Here is a 20,228-nt window from a genome sequence, read left to right as displayed (position 1 = left end):
CAGGAGGATGGACTGGTACTGATGTCTGTGTTCTTCATTTTTTCTAAACTTCATTCAGTATTTTGATGTCTGGAATATTATTTATTTTATTGACATTTTAGATTTATTTCCAGTGAGATATTGAGTTTATATAGTGACTTTGCTGTTGTAAACATTAGTGTCATTCCAGAAATATTTAGCGATATTTACAATATTATTTATAATCCATTTCTTAAATGTATTATTTTTTAAATATTTTTTTAAAAGTAATTATTCAGTAATAAAAAAAAGAACTGAAAAGAGTATCAATAAAGAACCAAACCAATACGGAGTATCGATAAGAGTAGTAGTATTGATACAATCCTAACGATACCCATCCCTAAGCACTACACAAGCCTATTTTAATCACTTAAAATTTAGGCTCAAACTAGGGTTGACATCACACATTCTGCAAGAGGAAATTATTCAAGTTTTTGTCTTTCCATTATAACTAAATCAAAGCCTGACAAGCTGATTCAAAAGTCAGCGGGAAAGAGTGTGAAACAGTTTAACAAAGTTGGAGATGCTCTTCAGAATCAGATTTATTGCCAAAGTAAGCCTTCACTTGCATGGAATTTGCCTTGGTGTGATTGGTGCATACAATAAACATATGAAAAGGGAAATAGAGCAAAGTACTTTTTTTTATTAATTTAGCTCATACAATAACCATTTTTTTCTATTTATTTGCATCACCAAAATCTTGACTGCAATATCAAACAATCACACTAGCCCAGGTTTATCCCATTTTTAAAATATCTTACACCAGTGTTGACCGAACAAACATTGTTTTATAATTTTACTAAAGCCAATTCATGATATACAGATAAATGACAACATTAAATATGTTTACAGTACAACAGATAACTCGCCTTCATGAGATTAACTGGATCCTGTGTGGAAAAACAACCATGATTCTTAAATAAAAACTTCCTCAGAGTTAACAAATTTTAACAACTCATTGACGCCGAGTTTCCAGTGCTGTAACAATGCATATAGAGGACATAAACCTGCTATGCATGTCAATCTCAAAATACTGCTGTACTCTCAATCCTCAAATTAATCTCATGAACACAGAGTGGGTAAACATTTCAATGCATCATCAAACACAGTGCATGGTTAGAAAAAAAATGCATGATAAAATAAAGTTATATATACTCACATAGTTGTCTGCTTTAGCAGTTAAAGTCAATCAGCATCATAAAATAAACATCTCATATGTAGTTCGATTTGGATTAGCGCATCATTTTTCAAAATTGAGGAATGCAAACGATGTTATATACAGCAGGAAAAATTCAATGCATGAATAAAATCACTTTTTTTCCTCATTTACTCTTTCAAAATGTTTGGAATCATTCCGTACTAAAAAAAAAACAATAAATCTCTACCTCTTGCTTTACCTACTTGTAATCTTTTATTCAGACTGATCAATTTAAAGCTTGATTCACACCGACAATGCAGGTATGAGGACAAAAGACGAAAAAGATGAGGCACTTTAAGTCAGAACAAGGTTAAGAAACCCTCACCTTGGATCAAAGTTTAGCAACTAACACTTTCCAGCATTAAAGCAGCCTCTACTGTGTAATGGCTGATCTGTCAATGTACTGGTCGTCTGTGAAACTCTCACTTTCATAGTATATTCTCTCAAAACTGACTCTGGAGTTGATCTTGCATGTTCATTTTCTATTTTCTCTCACTGAGACGAGGGTTATGAGTAGATGCATCAGTTAAACTGAATAAAATCATACATGATCAGGATTATCTGTGGGATAAAACAACGACTTCAAGACTCATGGTGGATGGCAGCATCCATTATTCAGAGCTGTTACTTTGCAGGTTGTATGTATGTCAAATCAAAAAGGAGGAAAATGGCTTCATCCATGCATCTTCTTCACTAGCAGGGAATGCTAGGGGATTGCCTTCCTTGCACTGACCAGGTAGCCCTTAGCCTTGATAATGCCCCTGCTCTTAACAATAATGGAGTAACGCAGGACCCATTCCAGCCTCCAGTCAGCGATGCTCAGGTCCCGCGTTCCCTCCTGCACCGCCTCCTGGAATGTGGCTGCTGACATCAGCTCTGAGGAAGCATGACGCCAAGAGAGGAGCGGTTTTAAACTTTCACAGGTACGAGTGAACTGTGCAGCTTACACTGTGCAAACAACTTCAACATCAGATTTACCAATACTAAGGTTGACACCAGCAATGCGTTAATTGATTCATAAAGAAAAAGCTTTGAAAAGGTCCCATGGCATGACAATTTCACTTTAAGAGGTTTTTTAACATTAATATGTGTTCCCCCAGCCTGCCTATGGTCCCCCAGTGGTTAGAAATAGTGATAGGTGTAAACCGAGCCCTGGGTATCCTGCTCTGCCTTTGAGAAAATGAAAGCTCAGATGGGCCGATCTGGAATCTTCTCCTTATGAGGTCATAAGGAGCAAGGTTACCTCCCCTTTCTCTGTTTTGCCCACCCAGAGAATTTGGCCCAACCATGAGAGAGAGACATCATGGCTTTCAAACAAGCAAAGTGGCAGTTGGTCAAGGCCACCCCCGCAACTGGCTCTAGTGGCTGTAATTCTGCACCAAGGCTGAATTTCGGGAAAGAGACTTCAGATCCAGTATTAGAGGACCACTAAGGTCTATATAAAAAGCATCCAAAGAGAACCATGTCATGGAACCTTTAAGAATAAGGCTGGCATTTTTCTGTAATTATTTTATTGTCAATAAATCACATAAAAAAGACCAAATAAACAATGGGTCAGTCTGTTTCACAACACTCTTCTAACTTCTCTGTGGCTCTTAGGTCCAAGACCAATGGTTTCTACTAAAGACATCAATCTTTAAAAACATTATAAATATATAGTTTTATATAAAAAACACAGGTCCAAAACACCTGGGCACTGCTGTTTTTAGCAAACAGGATCCAGCTGTTGAACATTGTCCATGTTCATGAAAATGAAGAAACATGTCACCCAGCAGTGCAGTGGTTCATTGATATTTTATGAAAACAGACACCTTTGGCACAGAGGAATAGGATATATCAGGCTTTTTCTACACAAATAATACTTGTTAGTGAGATCAATTCATTGTTGGTTTTGGTCTTTTCATGGCATTTGTTAACAATAAGAAAAATAATATAACAAAACTTACATCCTTTAAAAGGAACACGCCGACTTATTGGGAATTTAGCTTATTCACCCCAGAGTTAGACAAGTCGATACATATCCTTCTCATCTCCTTGTGTGCTGTAATGCTGTCTGACGGCTCCAGCGGCATCAGGCCAGCACAGAACCTGCAGGTGAATGGTTCCAGTAATCCTACTGCTCCGAATAAGTGACAAAATAACGCCAACATGTTCCTATTTACAGGTTGTGATTTATAGAGTCACAGTGTGTAGAAAAAAATAACGTAACATGAGACACAGCCTTCTTCTAACTGTAAACAAACCGGGAACTATATTCTCAGGCGGAAGAATATAGTACTTGGGCGGAGTGATATGCTCACAGCAAGCCTGTCTGAGAATATAGTTCCCGGTTTGTTTACTGTTAGAAGACGGCTGTGTCTCATGTTACGTTGTTTTTTGTACACGCTGTGACTATACAAATCACAACATGTAAATAGGAACATGTTGGCGTTATTTTGTCACTTTTGTCACAATTTGGAGCAGTAGGCTAGTTGGAACCAGTTACCTGCAGGATCTGTGCTGGGCTAAGCTAATGCTGGAACCGTCAGACAGCGTTACAGCACGCACGGAGATGAGAAGGGTATGTATCGACTTGTCTTACTCTGGGGGTTACAGTGAATAAGCTAAATTCCCAATAAGTCGGCGTGTTCCTTTAATGTTTGACTAAGGACTGAGAACACTTGGTTTGGGACACCTCACACTTCTCTATAAACCCATCTGACTGACAGAAGAAAATAAATAATTGAATTTCACCTTTGGGATCGTTGTGTGTGAGCAGCTGGATGTCAAACTCCTTAGCAAAGGCTGTCAGGTCAGGAGGCATCACACAGCAGGAGGCCAGGTTGACCTGGTTACTGCTGGGCTTCACCTGGTACAAGATAGGGGACATAATCAATGACTGGCTTTATTTGGTTCAACATAGGAAACTGCACACAGTGGTACAATGGCCAAAGCTCTTAATTAGGGGTGTGCAAAAAAAAATAAAAAAATACATCGATTCACATTCAAATCGCGATTCAATATCAATTCATACAATTCCAAATATTTTTTTTTATTGCATGTCTACTGCAATGTGGACTGAAAAATAACTATATTTACATACTGTGAGTCGTTTTCTTTTTTTAAATCGAGAATCGTTTGAATCGAAAATCGATTTTGAATCAAATCTTGAGCCTAAAAATAGATATTGAATCGAATTGTGACATTTTCTGAATCATGCACCCCTACTCTTAATAGAAAAACCTGCTTGCAATTTTTTAATCTGTAAACCTGATGTGTTGCCTTCTGAAGCCAGGCACACACTTAAGGTATTAAGCCCGACTTCTGATATTAATGAACGTCCATTACATTCACACCATTGCCTAGTGAGTTGTTACAAGGCCAATTAAGACTATCAGCTCCACACAACTCTCTCTGTATTTCTCAGTATGGCTATGTTCAGAAGATTGTGGCGTCCAGTGACTTTCCCGCGCAGAAACTCGAGTGAAGATATTTACCTCTTCTCAAGAGTCCATCATGTTTTTTAATCCTCCGTGTCCTCCCTGGCTACTAGCAACTGCATGGACGAGGGGGAAGGGCAGTGGGCACCCATGGAAGGCTTGTATCATGTGGACGCGCTGACAGTTTTGTTGTCATTACTTAGAATTCCTCATGGGGGAGACATAAACTACACACTATAGCTTTAAAAGGGCTGTGGTGTGTTTTACAAGCCACCAGATGTCACTGTTTTTGCTGTGTTTGAAACCCTAAAGCTTCAAATCAATTTTTTGGCACAAATAGAAAGAAAGCCCCAAAGTTTCATAAGATTAAGCTTCATGGTTGAATAAAATGTGTAGTACGAGTTAAAGCAACATACACAATTAATAAAAACACACAGTGTCTGTCCAGTTTAAAGATTACACAAATTAGGGTTCACATACACGAGATACAAGATTCCCCACTCACCTGAGCCCAGCTGTAGAGCTGTTCCAGCAGCTCTTTATCCAGGTCAGAGGTGCCAATGGCAGCAATCTGCTGGCTCCTGACCAGAGCCTCCAGCTCCTCCCAAGCTGGCTGAAGGTGAGCCAAACTTTGGCTGTCCCCCTCCAGCGGCCAAGGTGGCGCTATGATAACCGAGTCAAGCTGGGACACTGCCAGCGTCTGGCAGACTAGGGATATGAGACAAGGCAGTATTACAAGTAGAGTTAGTTTCATATCAATTGTGTGTCATTTTTAAAAGGCACATGAAAATTTAGCTGAAGAGATTTAAAGCTCACCCATCTCCACGGCATCTCTGATAGAGGATTGAACCGACTCGCACAGGAATAGCTTGACTGCAAAAAAAAAGCAGCCATACACATGTCATCCCCCACATACTGCAGTTATTTTGTCTAAATCGTTGGTATTTATTACTTAATTACTACTATTTATTACATGTTTAACTGTTTCCTAATTAATTTATTTTATTTTTATTTAGTCATTTATTGGGTCAGCCATCGTATCATTGATTTTCTTTACAAATTAATTGATCAGTTGTCCTTAACATAGATGAGGCAAAGAAATGTTTGGAATCTGTGAGTGACACACTTTTTAACAGCTTTTGTATGTACAGCTACCCTCTTGTTAAATGTACTGTAAATCACTACATTAAAAAGGTTATTAGAAAGAAATCAGATTGAAGCAGGGAATTGGAAAATACATTTACATTTTCTGCGTTAACCCTGGGTATCACCCGTGATAGACACTAAGGTTGACTAACCTGTAACCCTCAGTTCCTCCCTCTCTTCAGGCGTAATAGCATCTGTTGCCTGGGGAATGGAGCAGTCCAGTGTGTCCGGGAAGTCCTACATAACAAGGCAAGCACTTATTTCAAAAACTGTGTGACATGTTTTGACCCTTTTAGACATTAAAAATAGTAACAGTGCTGGCTTCATCCGCCTCTAAATATGACAGCTATTATTTAGGTTATTTCACAATTGACAAGACAGGCAGGAACTTTACAGAGAAAGCCACAATGCTTGCACAATATTTGGCATCTGATAAGCAAGAGGGAGTGATGGCACCGCTGAAATTAGCTAAGGTTAAAGGTTAAAAAGTTATAATATGAAGGGAGAATTGTGTTCTTTCCTGCCTTTTCCAGTCATTGCTGCATATCTTGGCACATTACCACCACCTGTTGATCAGTGGAATAGTGTGGCAGCATTTACAGGAACGTGTAACAAAACAGTACCCACTTAATTGGGACGATAGCAATGCTAGGTCAAAATCTCCACAGGTTACCTTTAATAACCATCATGAGCAGGAAGGACACTGGCCCCTCTGCTCAGAGTGATTCCATCAATTTCATAATTTGAGTATTCTCAAGCCAATTTTTTGTGCTCCGCAATGCCCAAGCATTCAATGACAAGACTTTAATTTGCCCACATGCTGAATATAAAGTGTTTTGACGGATACTCACAATTTTATTCAGGCAAGAAGAAAACAAAATATAGAGAGCAAGTGCTTGTCTGATTTTTTTTGGTTGTATGAGATTATTATGTACATATAATGTTATTTAATATTATTTTTTTTAAATCTTTTTCCCTGCATGATGAGAGGAAAAATAGACCGATCTATCAAGACAGGGATCTACTCAAAATGGTCTTATTCAGTGTTTAATAAACAGATTTTATTTTCTTTGTACAAAAGACTTGATAATAAGTGATACATGGATTACAGTAGATAAACAGGTTTTTTCTTTGCTTTGTCCATAACATTGTGCTGCTGAAGCCTTTACGTTTATCTGACAGCATTCATGTCAGACTTGTGCCAAGTGGGAAATGTTACTTGGTCCAACCTGCTAAGATAGCTGTTGTAACTTTAACGTAAAAGTGACTCTAAAGTGCATTAACTGATGGTTAGCATGTCAACCGTTACACAACATTACAAAGCTTCTGTGTTTTTCCTGAACAGAACTCAGGGCCCCATGACTGAAACATCCCATTCTTGCCATTTCCCTGTAGGGCTTGTGCCTATTTTGCTTTGTATTTGCAAGTATTTAAGACCCCTTAGTTCAACTCTTTCAAACCTCCCCCATTCCCATTTGAGTCCAGTGGGCGTGGTAATAAAAGCCGAAACAGATTAGCTGAGCCTAGCAAAACAGCCAGAGGAGGGGTACGTTCAGCAGGAATGGTGGTTCACTACGTTGGATCCTGCAGCCTTTTTAATCTCCATTTCAGTCTTTTCAGAACACGTTATTTTGACAAAACAGATTATCCAATGACTACTGCTTTCTAGAAATCCTATCACAGTTAATGAACAAAACCCCCAGAGCAAAGTTTGTGTGCCCCTACCCTCCACCCCTACAGACAGACGCACATTTGGAATGGCGCCTTTGGCAGCCAGCACTGCATGAACATTCATCATGACAGCTTCTTTTCAGTAAGCCTAGAGGCATCCTTTGATGTCCATCACTACAGCTATTTTTCTTTCCCAAACACTGGAACCCTACTGCCCGACAGTGTAGTAGCACATTATTGTGCAACTCATTCTCATACTGCTGGTCTGTCCATGACGGACTGTCAATGCAAATACTATTTCTCAGTGACAATGAAAAACACATGCAAAACTGGTTTAGTAGACTATACTCTCACATTGAGAACCCAATAGAACAACATGAAAACATTAATAAAACTGTTAAATGTTTTCCCACCTTGGATGGCGGTTTTGTTGCAGAAAGCCAATCACTCAGTGTGTCTTGAATGCAATCTTGAAGCTGAAATATCAAACAGAAAAACAATGTCAAATTAACATCTGTGAAACATGATATTTTCAGGAAGGATCCCTAAAACTTGGCTGAAGATGAACAGCTTTTTATCCTCAGCAGACCCCACACCAACATCTGGACAGCTGTGACATGCTGCTCCGCCAACTGTGTGTCATAAACAATGAAATCAGTTGGACAAATTGTATAATGTCCCAAACTGACTCAAGTGTGGGACAATGACAGGAGGGACATGTCAACTTTAAGTGTTGATGAATTTTAAAACCTAATTATTTACAAAAGGAGAAGCATGTGGCGAGGAGGCCAGCTGCATCAGCGGTGTAAGAAGTGTATAGATGTGTGAGAAATGTTCGTGCGAGTGCTAAAGCCAGCAGAAAATGTCAAACAAACTAAAAGCTGGAGATGTTGGGCCGAACACAGACAAAGGGAGACAGACTGGAAACATAGGTGGTAAACAGACCTGGTAGAGACTTAACAGGTAACACTACATGAGGCTAACAAACAAACCTCAGCTCTGCTCAGTCCCACGATTGCAGAGTTGGATGTGTGAAGGTTAAAAATAGGGTGATTTGACAATATAGCATTATATCAATTAAATTAGCTTGAACAACCGACTTTGGACAATGTGAGGCATCCATGTTGGTCAGCATTATTTAGTGCCAAGTCAGATATATTGGAACTTAAAAATAGTCTCTATTGACTGTAAGTCATAATAGCAATTGAATGTTGCTTTTTACATAACACAAGCATGGTAACTCCTATGACATATATACATTACTGCAGACTCTTGAAAGAGAGGAAAGGAGGGATGAAACAACAAGTTGTCTAAATCTCCTTTGAAAGCACATATATGTATTATGTACTCTTTATATTTTTTGTTTTTCGTGGTATGTCAGCCACATATAGGCCAGTATATGATGCACTATATGCCATAAAGATAAATATGTGATAATCCAAAAACCTGTCCTCTGATAACTCAGTCAAGCTCAAGTCATATTTTCTGCATTAATAGTTCAACCATGACATTGGCCCTTTATCACAACAATAACAAGTGAAATCAACTCTGGAGGACTAGGCTAGACAACACGTAGCACTGACTGTACCAAATTACAACCATGCTTTGGAAGAAAACAGCAGTTCCTTAAAAAAAAAAAAAAAAGAGTGGTTTAGTATCTGAAGCAATCATGAAAAAGTAACAAGTCTGACCAAACACTTTAAGGATATTGCAGCGACACCTTTATATAACTACAGTGAACATCTATGCAGTGCCAAAACAAGTAGTTGATTAATGGATTAGTCACACGACAGAAAATTGTCATCTATTCTGATAATTGATTAATTGTCTGAGTCATTTACTAAGCAAATGCCAAACCTTCACTAGTTACATCTAGATTCTCGTGTTACTTTGGAAAACACTGTTGATAAATCCACAATACTAAAATTATGTATTAAACAATTCATATGTCGCTATATTTCATGGAAGAGGTGAAATTAAAGCACAGCGATGAAACTCCAGCTTCCCTGAATGCATGAGCGGTCCCGTGGTTAGGGGACACAGCTCCTGTCGGGGCCCGGGGATACGTACCTGTAACAAACACTGTTTCCATGAAGCACCTGCCTGAAGGTAATGTATGTCACCTGTGTTATTATTCCAGGCTTACACTTATTACAGTGAGTTTTGTGCGAGCAGCCTACAACAATCATTCATCACCAGTTACTGTCTGAAAACAAGTCACCTTTGGCTGGATGATAAAGTTAATTATTTGACATGCTTTCATCACATTAGAAAGACACACTAGACTCAAACCTTTAAGCTACTTATCTCAGACACTGTTCTGTAACTATAGACATTGACAGGTACAATTTGAAACTACTTTTTAAAACATCTCAGAAAACATAAAATCAGCTTTTATGGCCAAGTAAGTGTGAACACATGCAGGGACTTTGACTCTGGCTTTTTGTTGCTCTCCAAGTACATGCACAGAAATAGTCATACACTAAAAACAAGGACAACAAAGCTGAAAAAGGTAAACATAAACATTTGTATATATACATATACGCATATGCACATACACACACATGTAAACAAACAGCTCTATGAGGATTGTAAACAGTAAGTAAGACAATAGGGCAATTCTAAAGGGCAAATGGCTGGAATAAATAAATATTTTTTTTAAATGTTAACATGTTGCTTATATCTGAGATAGGTGGATATGACAGTATATAAAGTGACAGATATGTATGTTTTTAGCACTATTATATATATATATATATATATATAATTTAATTGAAAGGTGGATGCTTGGTGTTACAGTTTATCTTTGAACACACACACACACACACACACACACACACACACACACACACACACACACACACACACACACACACACACACACACACACACACACACACACACACACACACACACACACACACACACACACACACACACACACACACACACATCATTAGCTAGTTAGAAATTTAGCCAGGTAGCCTATCGTTACCGTTAACTTAAAAGGTTAGCTAAGCTAATAAGCTAAACTGTCACACCAACACAACACAACTAACGTTAGTCCGTTTAAATTAGACAGGTTTTATGTATCTTACCTCTTCGCTGGGAGAGCACGGACATTTCTTTTTCAGACGACTTCGGTTGACTAGATTTCCGGTGTGCAGCCTGAGAGTCTTGGCGTGGGTCAACAACATCTTCGCCTCACTGTTCCTGTTGGTGATTTGAGGATCCATGTGGTTCTCGGTAGCGAGCTAACAAGTTGCTAATCGGTGTCTGCTACGACGAAGTATGCGTTCACCCTGACACCAACTGCTACTGTAACTCAAACAATAGTGTACAGCCCCCCCACAGCTGCTATAAAATGATGTAGTCAGGATGACTTGCACTCAGTGTTGACTGACCCAATGGTTTGGTGGTTGCTAGTGGCTGTTATGGAATCAAGCCGGTCCGGTCAGGTCACGCCCACATGGAGGTGTCGGTGACTGTCCCGTAAAACCTGGTGAGGATATCATGGAGTTAATGGCTACATGCATAAGGCGGAACTAAGCTATGGAATGGATTTTTATATCGAATGCAGTTCCACTTCTGGCCGTTAGATGGTGATGTAGGGTTTGTAATTATTTCCTCAAGCAAGGATAACAGACTGTTTACAGTCAATGTCATACTCAAGTGCTGTACTTATGTACAATTTGAAGCACGTGCACTAAGTATTTACATGTTCTGCTACTTTCTACACCACTTTATTCTGCTGCTAGTTTCTATTTGTATCTACTTCTATTCTTTTTTTAGTTTTTACTTTCTTTATTATCTGTCCTTGTGCTGCTGTAACAACTGGATTTTAATAAATAAATAAAGGCTTATCTTATCTTATCTTCTACACCATAACATTACACTACACCATAACTAATTATTTATATTTTCTGCTACTTTCTACACCACTACAACTACACCACTTTATTCTGCTGCTGTTGTATAGTTTCTATTTATATCTACTTCTATTCTTATTTTAGTTTTTACTTTCTCTATAATCTGTACTTATTTCTGTCCTTGTGCTACTGCAACTGGATTTCCCCTCTGATGATAAATAAAGACTTATCTGATCTTATCTTCTACACCATAACATTTCAGGGAGCAATATTGTAATTTGTACTCCATTACATTATTTTACAGCAATAATTACCACTACTGCAGATACAAATAAAATAAAACAAACACACATTAATGTGCATGGCTTTCCAACTACTTCTGGCCATATCATTTACCTAACTTGAATCTATAAAATATGCACATACTGTATCTTTTGATATTTATTTTACTTAATTGCAATGTTGTCTCAGTTGCAGCATTATTCTCACGTTCCTCAGCAAGATAATTTGGATTTTTTTGAAGTGGAGTTTCATGAGTATGAAATCTATGCAATATACTGCCCATGGATGGGGGCAGCAGCAAAACATATTTTAGCAACCTAAAAAAAAAGGCCCACCTAAAAAAATCAATATTAGTTCAGTGTGCCGATGTGCTGCAATAGCAGCAATCGGCACAATGACTATTGTTTCTCATACTTATTATTATTAATATTATTCCGCCTGTTTTTTGTCCCGCTAAGGCTCTCGAAGCGTTGCCAACACGCGCACACAAATGACATCATCACGTGGGTAATGCTCGGGAATGGTGTGCTATGACTTTTCTAAGAGATTTGCCGCACGGTTTTCACGAAATCGGCAAAAAACGGCGCAAAATTGTCCCATAGACTTGAATGGGAAATCGTCGAGAAATCGCTTAACATCGCTCAAAACAAGCCCCGTTTGGGACCATGCTGTATCGCCATACTTTAATGTAGAAAAAAAATTTAAAAGTTTAAACCGAAGACAACACTTTGGCCTTTATTGGGCTGAATGGGCATTTGGATATCAAGCACGGTTTCTACGAAATCACAGTTTACGTATCGTCGTCTTTTCAGACCGGTTCAGATTTTCCAATGTGTGTGTATGGGGCCGGAATGTTGAGAGTTAGAGTGGGAGTCAGAGTGGGGAGCTGAAGTACGATTCTCGGAAATTTTTCCAAACAAATTGCTCTACCTCCTACAGTTTTCACTCTTCATACATCAAACTTGGTCAAAATGTAGGAAATCTTGTGGCGGTCGCAGACCACCGGATGTAAACATTTTGCTATAGACACACCAACTGCCGATAGAAACACTGGAGCTGCAGTGCGATTCACTGAAAGTTTTTTCCGAACAAAATGTTCTCTCCCGTACAGTTTTCACTCAACATGCATCATAGTTGGTTAAAATGTAGGAAATCTTGTCCCGGTCGCAGACATGTGACTATGGAATCCATTGGACCTTTACTTTTTGTTATTTTCAAACCAACTGCCGATAGAAACTCTAAAAAACTGAAGCTGCAGTACTTTTTCAGACCGGTTGAGATTTTCCATTGTGTTTGTATGGGGAGAGAATGCTGAGAGCTAGAGGGTGAAACTGCATTATGATTATCTGAAAGTTTTCCAAACAAATTGATGTCTCCCCTACAGTTTTCACTCTTCATACATCATAGTTGGTCAAAATGTAGGAAATTTTGTGACGGTCGCAGACATGTAACTATGGAATCCACTGGATGTAAACTTTTTGCTGTAGACACACCAACTGCCGATAGAAACTGAAAAAAAATCTGAAGGATGCAGATGGTTCCCTGTTTGTTACCTGCTCTGTGTCCCATATGTTTCATACCACAAACATAAAAACCACATCAATGCATTCACCAGACTTTTATCTTTCTGGTGATCATAATATTTTGCCGTTTGGACCCACGGTTTTTGACTTACAGAACAAACTTAAGAGGATTAATTATCATTACATGTATATGTTTGACCCATGGAAGACACTGTCTCCCCCTCCCTACCCCTGCACTGTGGAAATCACCATAGCAACAAGTTCACACCCTCACACACCTCCACTTTACTGTAGGCCATGTTGTCCTCTCTTTACAGGAAAGCAGAGTAAAGGTAGCTCAGATAAGCTGTTACTAACGATATTAACTATATACCTTTGGTGTCGATGGCCTTTACTCAAGCAGTGTTGAATCACTTTAGCAACACATACTGCCACAGGAGAAGAAGAAAAGGAGAGGACAAGAAAACTTAAAACCACAACAATGCGTTGGCCAGACTTTTATCTCTATTGTGATGATGAGAGGAGGAGGAGAGGAAGGAAGGAGAAGTGTTATTTCTCAGCTAACATGATGTAATGATGGACTAACTGACCAACTGACTGACTCCTAACTGACTTCAGACCTAATCACCAAAAGCTGTTTTTCACCAGACTCCATGCAAATAAACAGTCATTTAAGCATCATAAAACACACTACATTAAAAGTCGACAGAAACCAAATAAAGCTATTAAAAGCCGATTTTGGTCTTCTCTACACTTTTCCAACCATCACAACTCTAGTGGTGGTTGAAATAAACACATAGGTTACCGATTTACATGTGAAAATATGTTGGCTCTATTCACGCTAAAAGTACTATTTTTTTGAATGGAGTCTGGTGTGTTTAACGCTAGCTACTTAATAGCTGTTTCTGGTAAACATAAAGGTCTTAAATAGGTTTTAAAAAGGCCTATCTCTGAAGGGTTAAGACACTTAACAATTCACTGTTAAAACAGGCTCACGTCGCTAACCCACCAGACTCCATGTAAATAAACAGTCATTTAAGCATCGTAAAACACACTACATTAAAAGTCGACAAAAACAAAATAAAGCTATGAAAAGCCGTTGTTGGTCTTCTCTGCACTTTTCCAACCATCACAACTCTAGTGTTGGTTGAAATAAACACATAGGTTACCGATTTACATGTGAAAATATGTTGGCTCTATTCACGCTAAAAGTACTATTTTTTAAATGGAGTCTGGTGTGTTTAGCGCTAGCTACTTAATAGCTGTTTCTGGTAAACATAAAGGTCTTAAATAGGTTTTAAAAAGGTATATCTCTAAAAGGTCAAGACAATTAACACTTCACCATTAAAACAACACTGTATGTATTTAAAATTTAAGCAAATCATATATATATTGTATTGCTGAGGCTTGTGTCGGTAAACCCACCAGACTCCATGTAAATAATCAGTACTTTAAGCATCGTAAAACACACTTCATTCAAAATTGACAGAAACAAAATAAAGCTATGAAAAGACGTTTTTGGTCTTCTCTACACTGTTCCCACCATCGCAACTATAGTGTTGGTTGAAATAAACACATAGGTTACCGAGTTACATGTGAAAATGTGTTGGCTCTATTCATGCTAAAAGTACTATTTTTTAAATGGAGTCTGGTGTGTTTAGCGCTAGCTACTTAATAGCTGTTTCTGGTAAACATAAAGGTCTTAAATAGGTTTTAAAAAGGTACATCTCTGAAGGGTTAAGACACTTAATGATTCAATGTTAAAACAGGCTCACGTCGCTGAACCCACCAGAATCCATGTAAATAATCACTACTTTAAGCATCGTAAAACATACTTTATTCAAAGTCGACAGAAAACAAATAAAGCTATGAAAAGCCGTTTTTGGGCTTCTCTACACTTTTCCCACCATCAAAACTCTAGTGTTCATTGAAATAAAAACATAGTTTACAGATTTACATGTGAAAATATATGTTGTCTCTATGCTCGCTAAAAGTACTATTTTTTAAATGGAGTCTGGTGTGTTTAGCGCTAGCTACTTCATAGCTGTTTCTGGTAAACAGAAAGGTCTTAAATAGGTTTTAAAAAGGTATAGCTCTAAAAGGTTAAGACAACTAACACTTCACCATTAAATCAACACTGTATGTATTTAAAATTTAAGCAAATTATATATATATTGAATTGCTGAGGCTTGTGTCGCTAAACGCACCAGACTCCATGTAAATAATCAGTACTTTAAGCATCCTAAATCCATCAAACTCGTATTCTCTCTCTCTCTCTCTCTCTCTCTCTCTCTCTCTCTCTCTCTCTCTCTCTCTCTCTCTCTCTCTCAGTGACAGTGTGACATATGTATCTACTTAGCTAGTGTTATTCGGATGTGCACCAAGTAGGAGGCACACTGTCAAAATTTCTTCCGGAAATTTTTTTTTAGTTTAATAGTACATTATATTTTGAATATTCTCAATGCTTTACTTTGCTGCCAGACAGCCCTTTCCGAGGTGGAACTGAAGCAGAGGCTCTCTTCAGAACCACCAGACTCTTTTGACAAAAACAGTAAATTTACCTCGCAGAACACGGAAGGTGCTGGTCTACCTCTACGTCGATCAGTTAGTTTGTTTGTGTTATTGTGTGACTTTGGTAAATCCGAACTAACCCTTTAAATCCTAGTGCCGTGGACAGTGGTAGTCCAGTAACTACATCAAAGATACTTGGGTGGTATTGACATGTGTCTTTAAACAGGTTTTCTCGTACTTTGTCTTTATTGATGATAGGATTATATTTTTAGGGCTATATAGTACCCCATAGAATCAGACTCAATGTCCTCAATCATAGCTATGACCCTCATGTTTCTACTTTGGGACTGTAATGACTTTGAACAGTCCGTGTGTGTTTGTGTGTGTGTGTGTGTGTGTGTGTGTGTGTGTGTGTGTGTGTGTGTGTGTGTGTGTGTGTGTGTGTGTGTGTGTGTGGTGGAGTATTGGTGACATGAGGAGGTGTGGTGAAGGAGGGAGGGCAGATTTCATGTGTGCACTATAAGAGTACAGAGCCACTACAAGCTATCCTGGACAAAAGGTTTACCTCCCAGGACATCTTATGAAATACTGACTGTGACAAGGTACGTTTCTTTGCATGCTTATGAAACAAATCTCAACCCTCATCATGCTCTTGGTGCTTTTTTAATCCGTTTGTTATCATGTTGTTATGTGTTCCAAGCAATGAGTTTGATAAGATATTAGAGATAAGTGCAGAGAGGGAATCCAGACACAATTTATCTCAAAATCCCTTGGGTTCTGTAAAACAACATTCAAAATGCTTTAAATAAAACAGCTGCGCACAGCTGGAAACCAGACAAGAATTGAAAATGTTTTAATCTGGGTCAAATACATAACCTTTCACAAGAGCACAGATGGAGGGGTTTGTGATGGAAAACATGTAAAATGTTGGCCAAACATGGTCAAAATGTACAAGCAGAGGGGGGTGGGAGGCTGTGCTTCCAATTTTTTGTTTTGCTCTGCTCTGTGATTTAAACTGTTTGTGTCTTTGCAGCAAGAACATCAGCAAACACAGCTATGAAGTTCCAAATGCTTTTCTTTCTTCTGATCCTCAACTGCATGTACCTGAGTCTTGGACAAGGTAAGTGGAACAGGTCAGATTTGATTTGCATCAGAACTATGATATTATAATAGCAAATTGGGATTAGTTTGAGTCTCGCTTTCACCAAATTTCACCAATGGTTGAATTAAGGCTGCAGCTGTATTGCATAATCCACATTCCTTTATACTAGTACTAAATCCTCTCTTTCAATGAGGTGAATTATTCTGCTCAAAACCATTCGTCAAAGCACTTCCTCCCAAATTGTAAGCTGTAAAAACAACACACATTACTTCAGTTACTGTAAGTAAAATAGCTAATTCTCATAAACATTTCCCCTCAGTGAATTACAGCACAAATGGGGAATTTTAAATCGTGGACATGTTGTGTGGACATTGGAATAAAACTGACAGTTTTTTTATTGATACATAAAAATTTAATCTGTCATTCCTCTATTTTTCAACATTCCTATAGCTGATTTCTGCTTGTATAAGTGATCACTGCAGCGTATAGCTCACTAGCTTTTCAGTACCATCATCACGGAATATAATTCGGACCTGGAGCATTGGAGAAAGGGGAAGGGGCACATGCAGATTTGTTGCAAGTATACAGGGTTAGATGATAAGACCATAGGATCAGACTCAATGTCCTCAATCATATCTATGACCCGATGTTTCTACTTTTGGACTATAATGACTTTGAACAGTCTGTGTGTGTGTGTGTGTGTGTGTGTGTGTGTGTGTGTGTGTGTGTGCGTTAGTAAGAGAGAGAGCTAAAGAAATTACATATTTCACTTTTTTCACTTTTGTTAGTTGTTTGATACAGAAATAATAATATCATGACATTCAATTAAATATGTGATTTTTTTTATGCATGATTATGTTTAATTAATATTATGTTTAATAATACACAAATTACAAATTTTAGATCATATCAAGATTTTTTTTTCATTAGCCTTATAGTTTATAGGCGTGCCAATTAAAACAGACAAAAAAAACAACAACTTACCAATGTTAAAATTGAGCTGTATTGTTTTCTCGTTGGACTCTAACTAGAGTATAAAAATTGAGTACTTGCTTCATTTGAGTGACATTTTTAAGTGAGGCAGTTTATCTTTCTCTAACCCTCGTTAACTTTAGCTCTCTCTCCAGGCTCGTTTGGCAACTGCTGTCTCGGCTATGTTGTAGGGATGAAACAAAAGGCAAAGAGAAACATTGAAAGTTACAGGATACAGGAAACAGATGGGGATTGCAACAAAAGCGCTGTTGTGTAAGTAACTTAGTTAGTTGGCTCTTAGCAAGCCTTTTGTTTTCCTACATTGTTAAAACTTCCCACTAAAAGAATTTGGCAAAGACCAATGGAAAAAGAAACGACCTGCTTACTAAGGATGTGATTGATCCAAGCTTAGAGCAGCACTTTTAAATGACTGGTGTCTTTGCATATAAAACCTGTGCAGTAAGATTGATAATATTAAATAATAATACTGACATGTGCAGGTTTCTGATGAAGAAGAAGCAGTCACGTAAAAATCCTGGGACTGTTTGTGCCAATCCAAAGGACCGTTGGGTCCAGGAGCTGATTGAGACTTTGGATAGGAGGATGCAGAATTAGGTAAAATGTTACACAACACACTCTCACAATAACATAATTTAATGCCGTACAATGAAACTCAGTGACTGCGTAAATCATCATCAAACTTTTGTCTCTGCAGACCACTTAAAGGAGAGAAACAAGAGAAGAATGGGAGAGAGGAGAGCAGATGTTTCACCTCCCTGTCAGGCATCATATATCACCTTAACCACTTGGATTATGTTTCAGTAGAGTTGGTATATGTGCTGACAGAGAATGTAAATGTACACGGTTCACTATAACATGAACATACCATATCCTCAATGTTATAAGCCAGTATAGGAAAATTCATTTATATGATTCTGTTCTTTTCTCTGTGATATACGTAGCACTTGCTGGGAATGAGCCACTGTTTTTCACTGTCATAGCTTTGAAATGTATTTGCAGTGTGTTTGTGCAGATGAGTGTGTGTGTGTGTGAACACTTTGGCGATAAGTTGAGAGTTCGTTTTTTTACGACAGATATTTTTATATCAGCAATATATATGTACTTTGTGTCTTTCTTTATCAAATAAAGGCAATACAAACCAGACTCTGGTGTTCTAATAATATTTTGTTATGATTTTTTTGGGGGTGATTGCACCACTCCTCCCGGATGACATGTTTACTGGATATCCATGTGAGCAGGCTCCATTTGAACCAATTATTGACTACATGAGCCATCCCTCAACACTTTAAAACTTGGCTCTCGGGACAGTTGGTCTGCAACGCTGTTTTTCATTGGTTTGATAATAACGCTGATGATAAATCATTGATTTGAAAGTTAATACAGTAATCTAATCTCTATTTAGATTTTCAGCCATTCAACAAGGCTGGATTAAAGGATAAATTCACAATTTATTTGTCTTAAAACAATACTCAGGTTCCCATATGTTCATTGAAATCATTCCTCTTGTTCATACTGGCTGTAAAGTGATCCTTCAATAAGTCTTCCAAGTGATATGGGACAAAATCCACAGTCTTCTTTAGTGTAAAGATGTATTTAAAAGTTTATTTAAAGTTATTATTAGGGTTCAGTTTGACCACTGTTGCCTCCAAATTCCTATCAAGAACAGTGAACACAGCACACTATGGATGGCAGCTTCATTATATTCTACCCTACAAAACAACCATTTCTCATATTGTGGTAAATCTGCTGCATTCCATTATAACTCTGAACTAACCACCATGATAATGATGAATGTTCGGATGGTGAATGAATGAACAACACACAGCACAGCAACACAATTCCTTTTTTTCCTTTTGAGTCTGACCTTGTCAGCGCCACCTTTCCCTTTTCTTTTTTGTCTTTCCATCATTAGAATCACACACTGTCTGTTAACGTTACCGACAGACTTCCAAACGTGACGAAGAAACAAAGAGGTGTTTGATGGCTTTACGTCATAGGCCGACCAGGGCTATGCCATTTGGGGAGAGGCCGCTCACTGATCCCCCTATATTTCTGAAAATCCTAGACATGGTTGTGACCTGCACTTCGTTAGTGCTTTCTCATTACCCTGTGTTTGTATTGAAATAAAGAGTCTGCTGCGGCCCGTCGTACGGGTTGAGCAGAGGCTGCACAGTTAGACCAGCGGGCAGCGGCCGGGCAGCGGCACAATATAAACTAAAATAATAAAGGTTAGAATCAGATTTTGACACAGTGCTCCTCAACAAGAAAAGGACACACAATTACATGAAAAGGTTGAAGCCTAGTTGATATTGAGTAAGAAACTATAGTATTAAAACGCAGCTGACACACAGTTAACCTGGAGCTTTTGAGCAGTTACACATTGAGCAGTTACACATTTTCCCCCACATAATAATCCAGCCTTGTCAAAAAGTGAGTTAAGTCTTTAAAATGTTTCACCAGTCATTAAAGACGCCACTCATTTGCCAGAACAAGATA

At 38.3% G+C, this 20,228-nt stretch overlaps 2 protein-coding genes across 2 annotated transcripts; one reads left to right on the top strand and one right to left on the bottom strand.

Moving 5' to 3' along the window:
- Nucleotides 1-641: 641 nt before the first annotated feature.
- Nucleotides 642-15,747, bottom strand: gclm (glutamate-cysteine ligase, modifier subunit). Its single transcript, XM_028587179.1, has 8 exons — nt 15,688-15,747; nt 10,551-10,951; nt 7,866-7,928; nt 5,934-6,018; nt 5,452-5,508; nt 5,141-5,343; nt 3,950-4,064; nt 642-2,092 (listed from the first exon to the last, which is right to left on the bottom strand). Exons 2-8 carry the CDS (start codon nt 10,686-10,688, stop codon nt 1,923-1,925), a joined length of 831 nt encoding a protein of 276 aa, XP_028442980.1. The 5' UTR covers nt 10,689-10,951; nt 15,688-15,747; the 3' UTR covers nt 642-1,922.
- A 385-nt stretch (nt 15,748-16,132) lies between these two features.
- ccl25b (chemokine (C-C motif) ligand 25b) lies at nt 16,133-18,875 on the top strand. The gene is made up of 5 exons (XM_028587180.1): nt 16,133-16,239; nt 16,671-16,757; nt 17,867-17,984; nt 18,212-18,326; nt 18,427-18,875. The coding sequence occupies exons 2-4, from the start codon at nt 16,694-16,696 to the stop codon at nt 18,324-18,326; spliced, it is 297 nt and encodes a 98-aa protein (XP_028442981.1). The 5' UTR covers nt 16,133-16,239; nt 16,671-16,693; the 3' UTR covers nt 18,427-18,875.
- Nucleotides 18,876-20,228: the final 1,353 nt, after the last annotated feature.

This window comes from Perca flavescens, chromosome 9, assembly GCF_004354835.1.
Source record: "Perca flavescens isolate YP-PL-M2 chromosome 9, PFLA_1.0, whole genome shotgun sequence".
Lineage (NCBI taxonomy): Eukaryota > Metazoa > Chordata > Actinopteri > Perciformes > Percidae > Perca > Perca flavescens.
The sequence above is the reverse complement of the archived record's forward strand: the minus strand, read 5'-3'. Positions and strand labels throughout refer to the sequence as shown.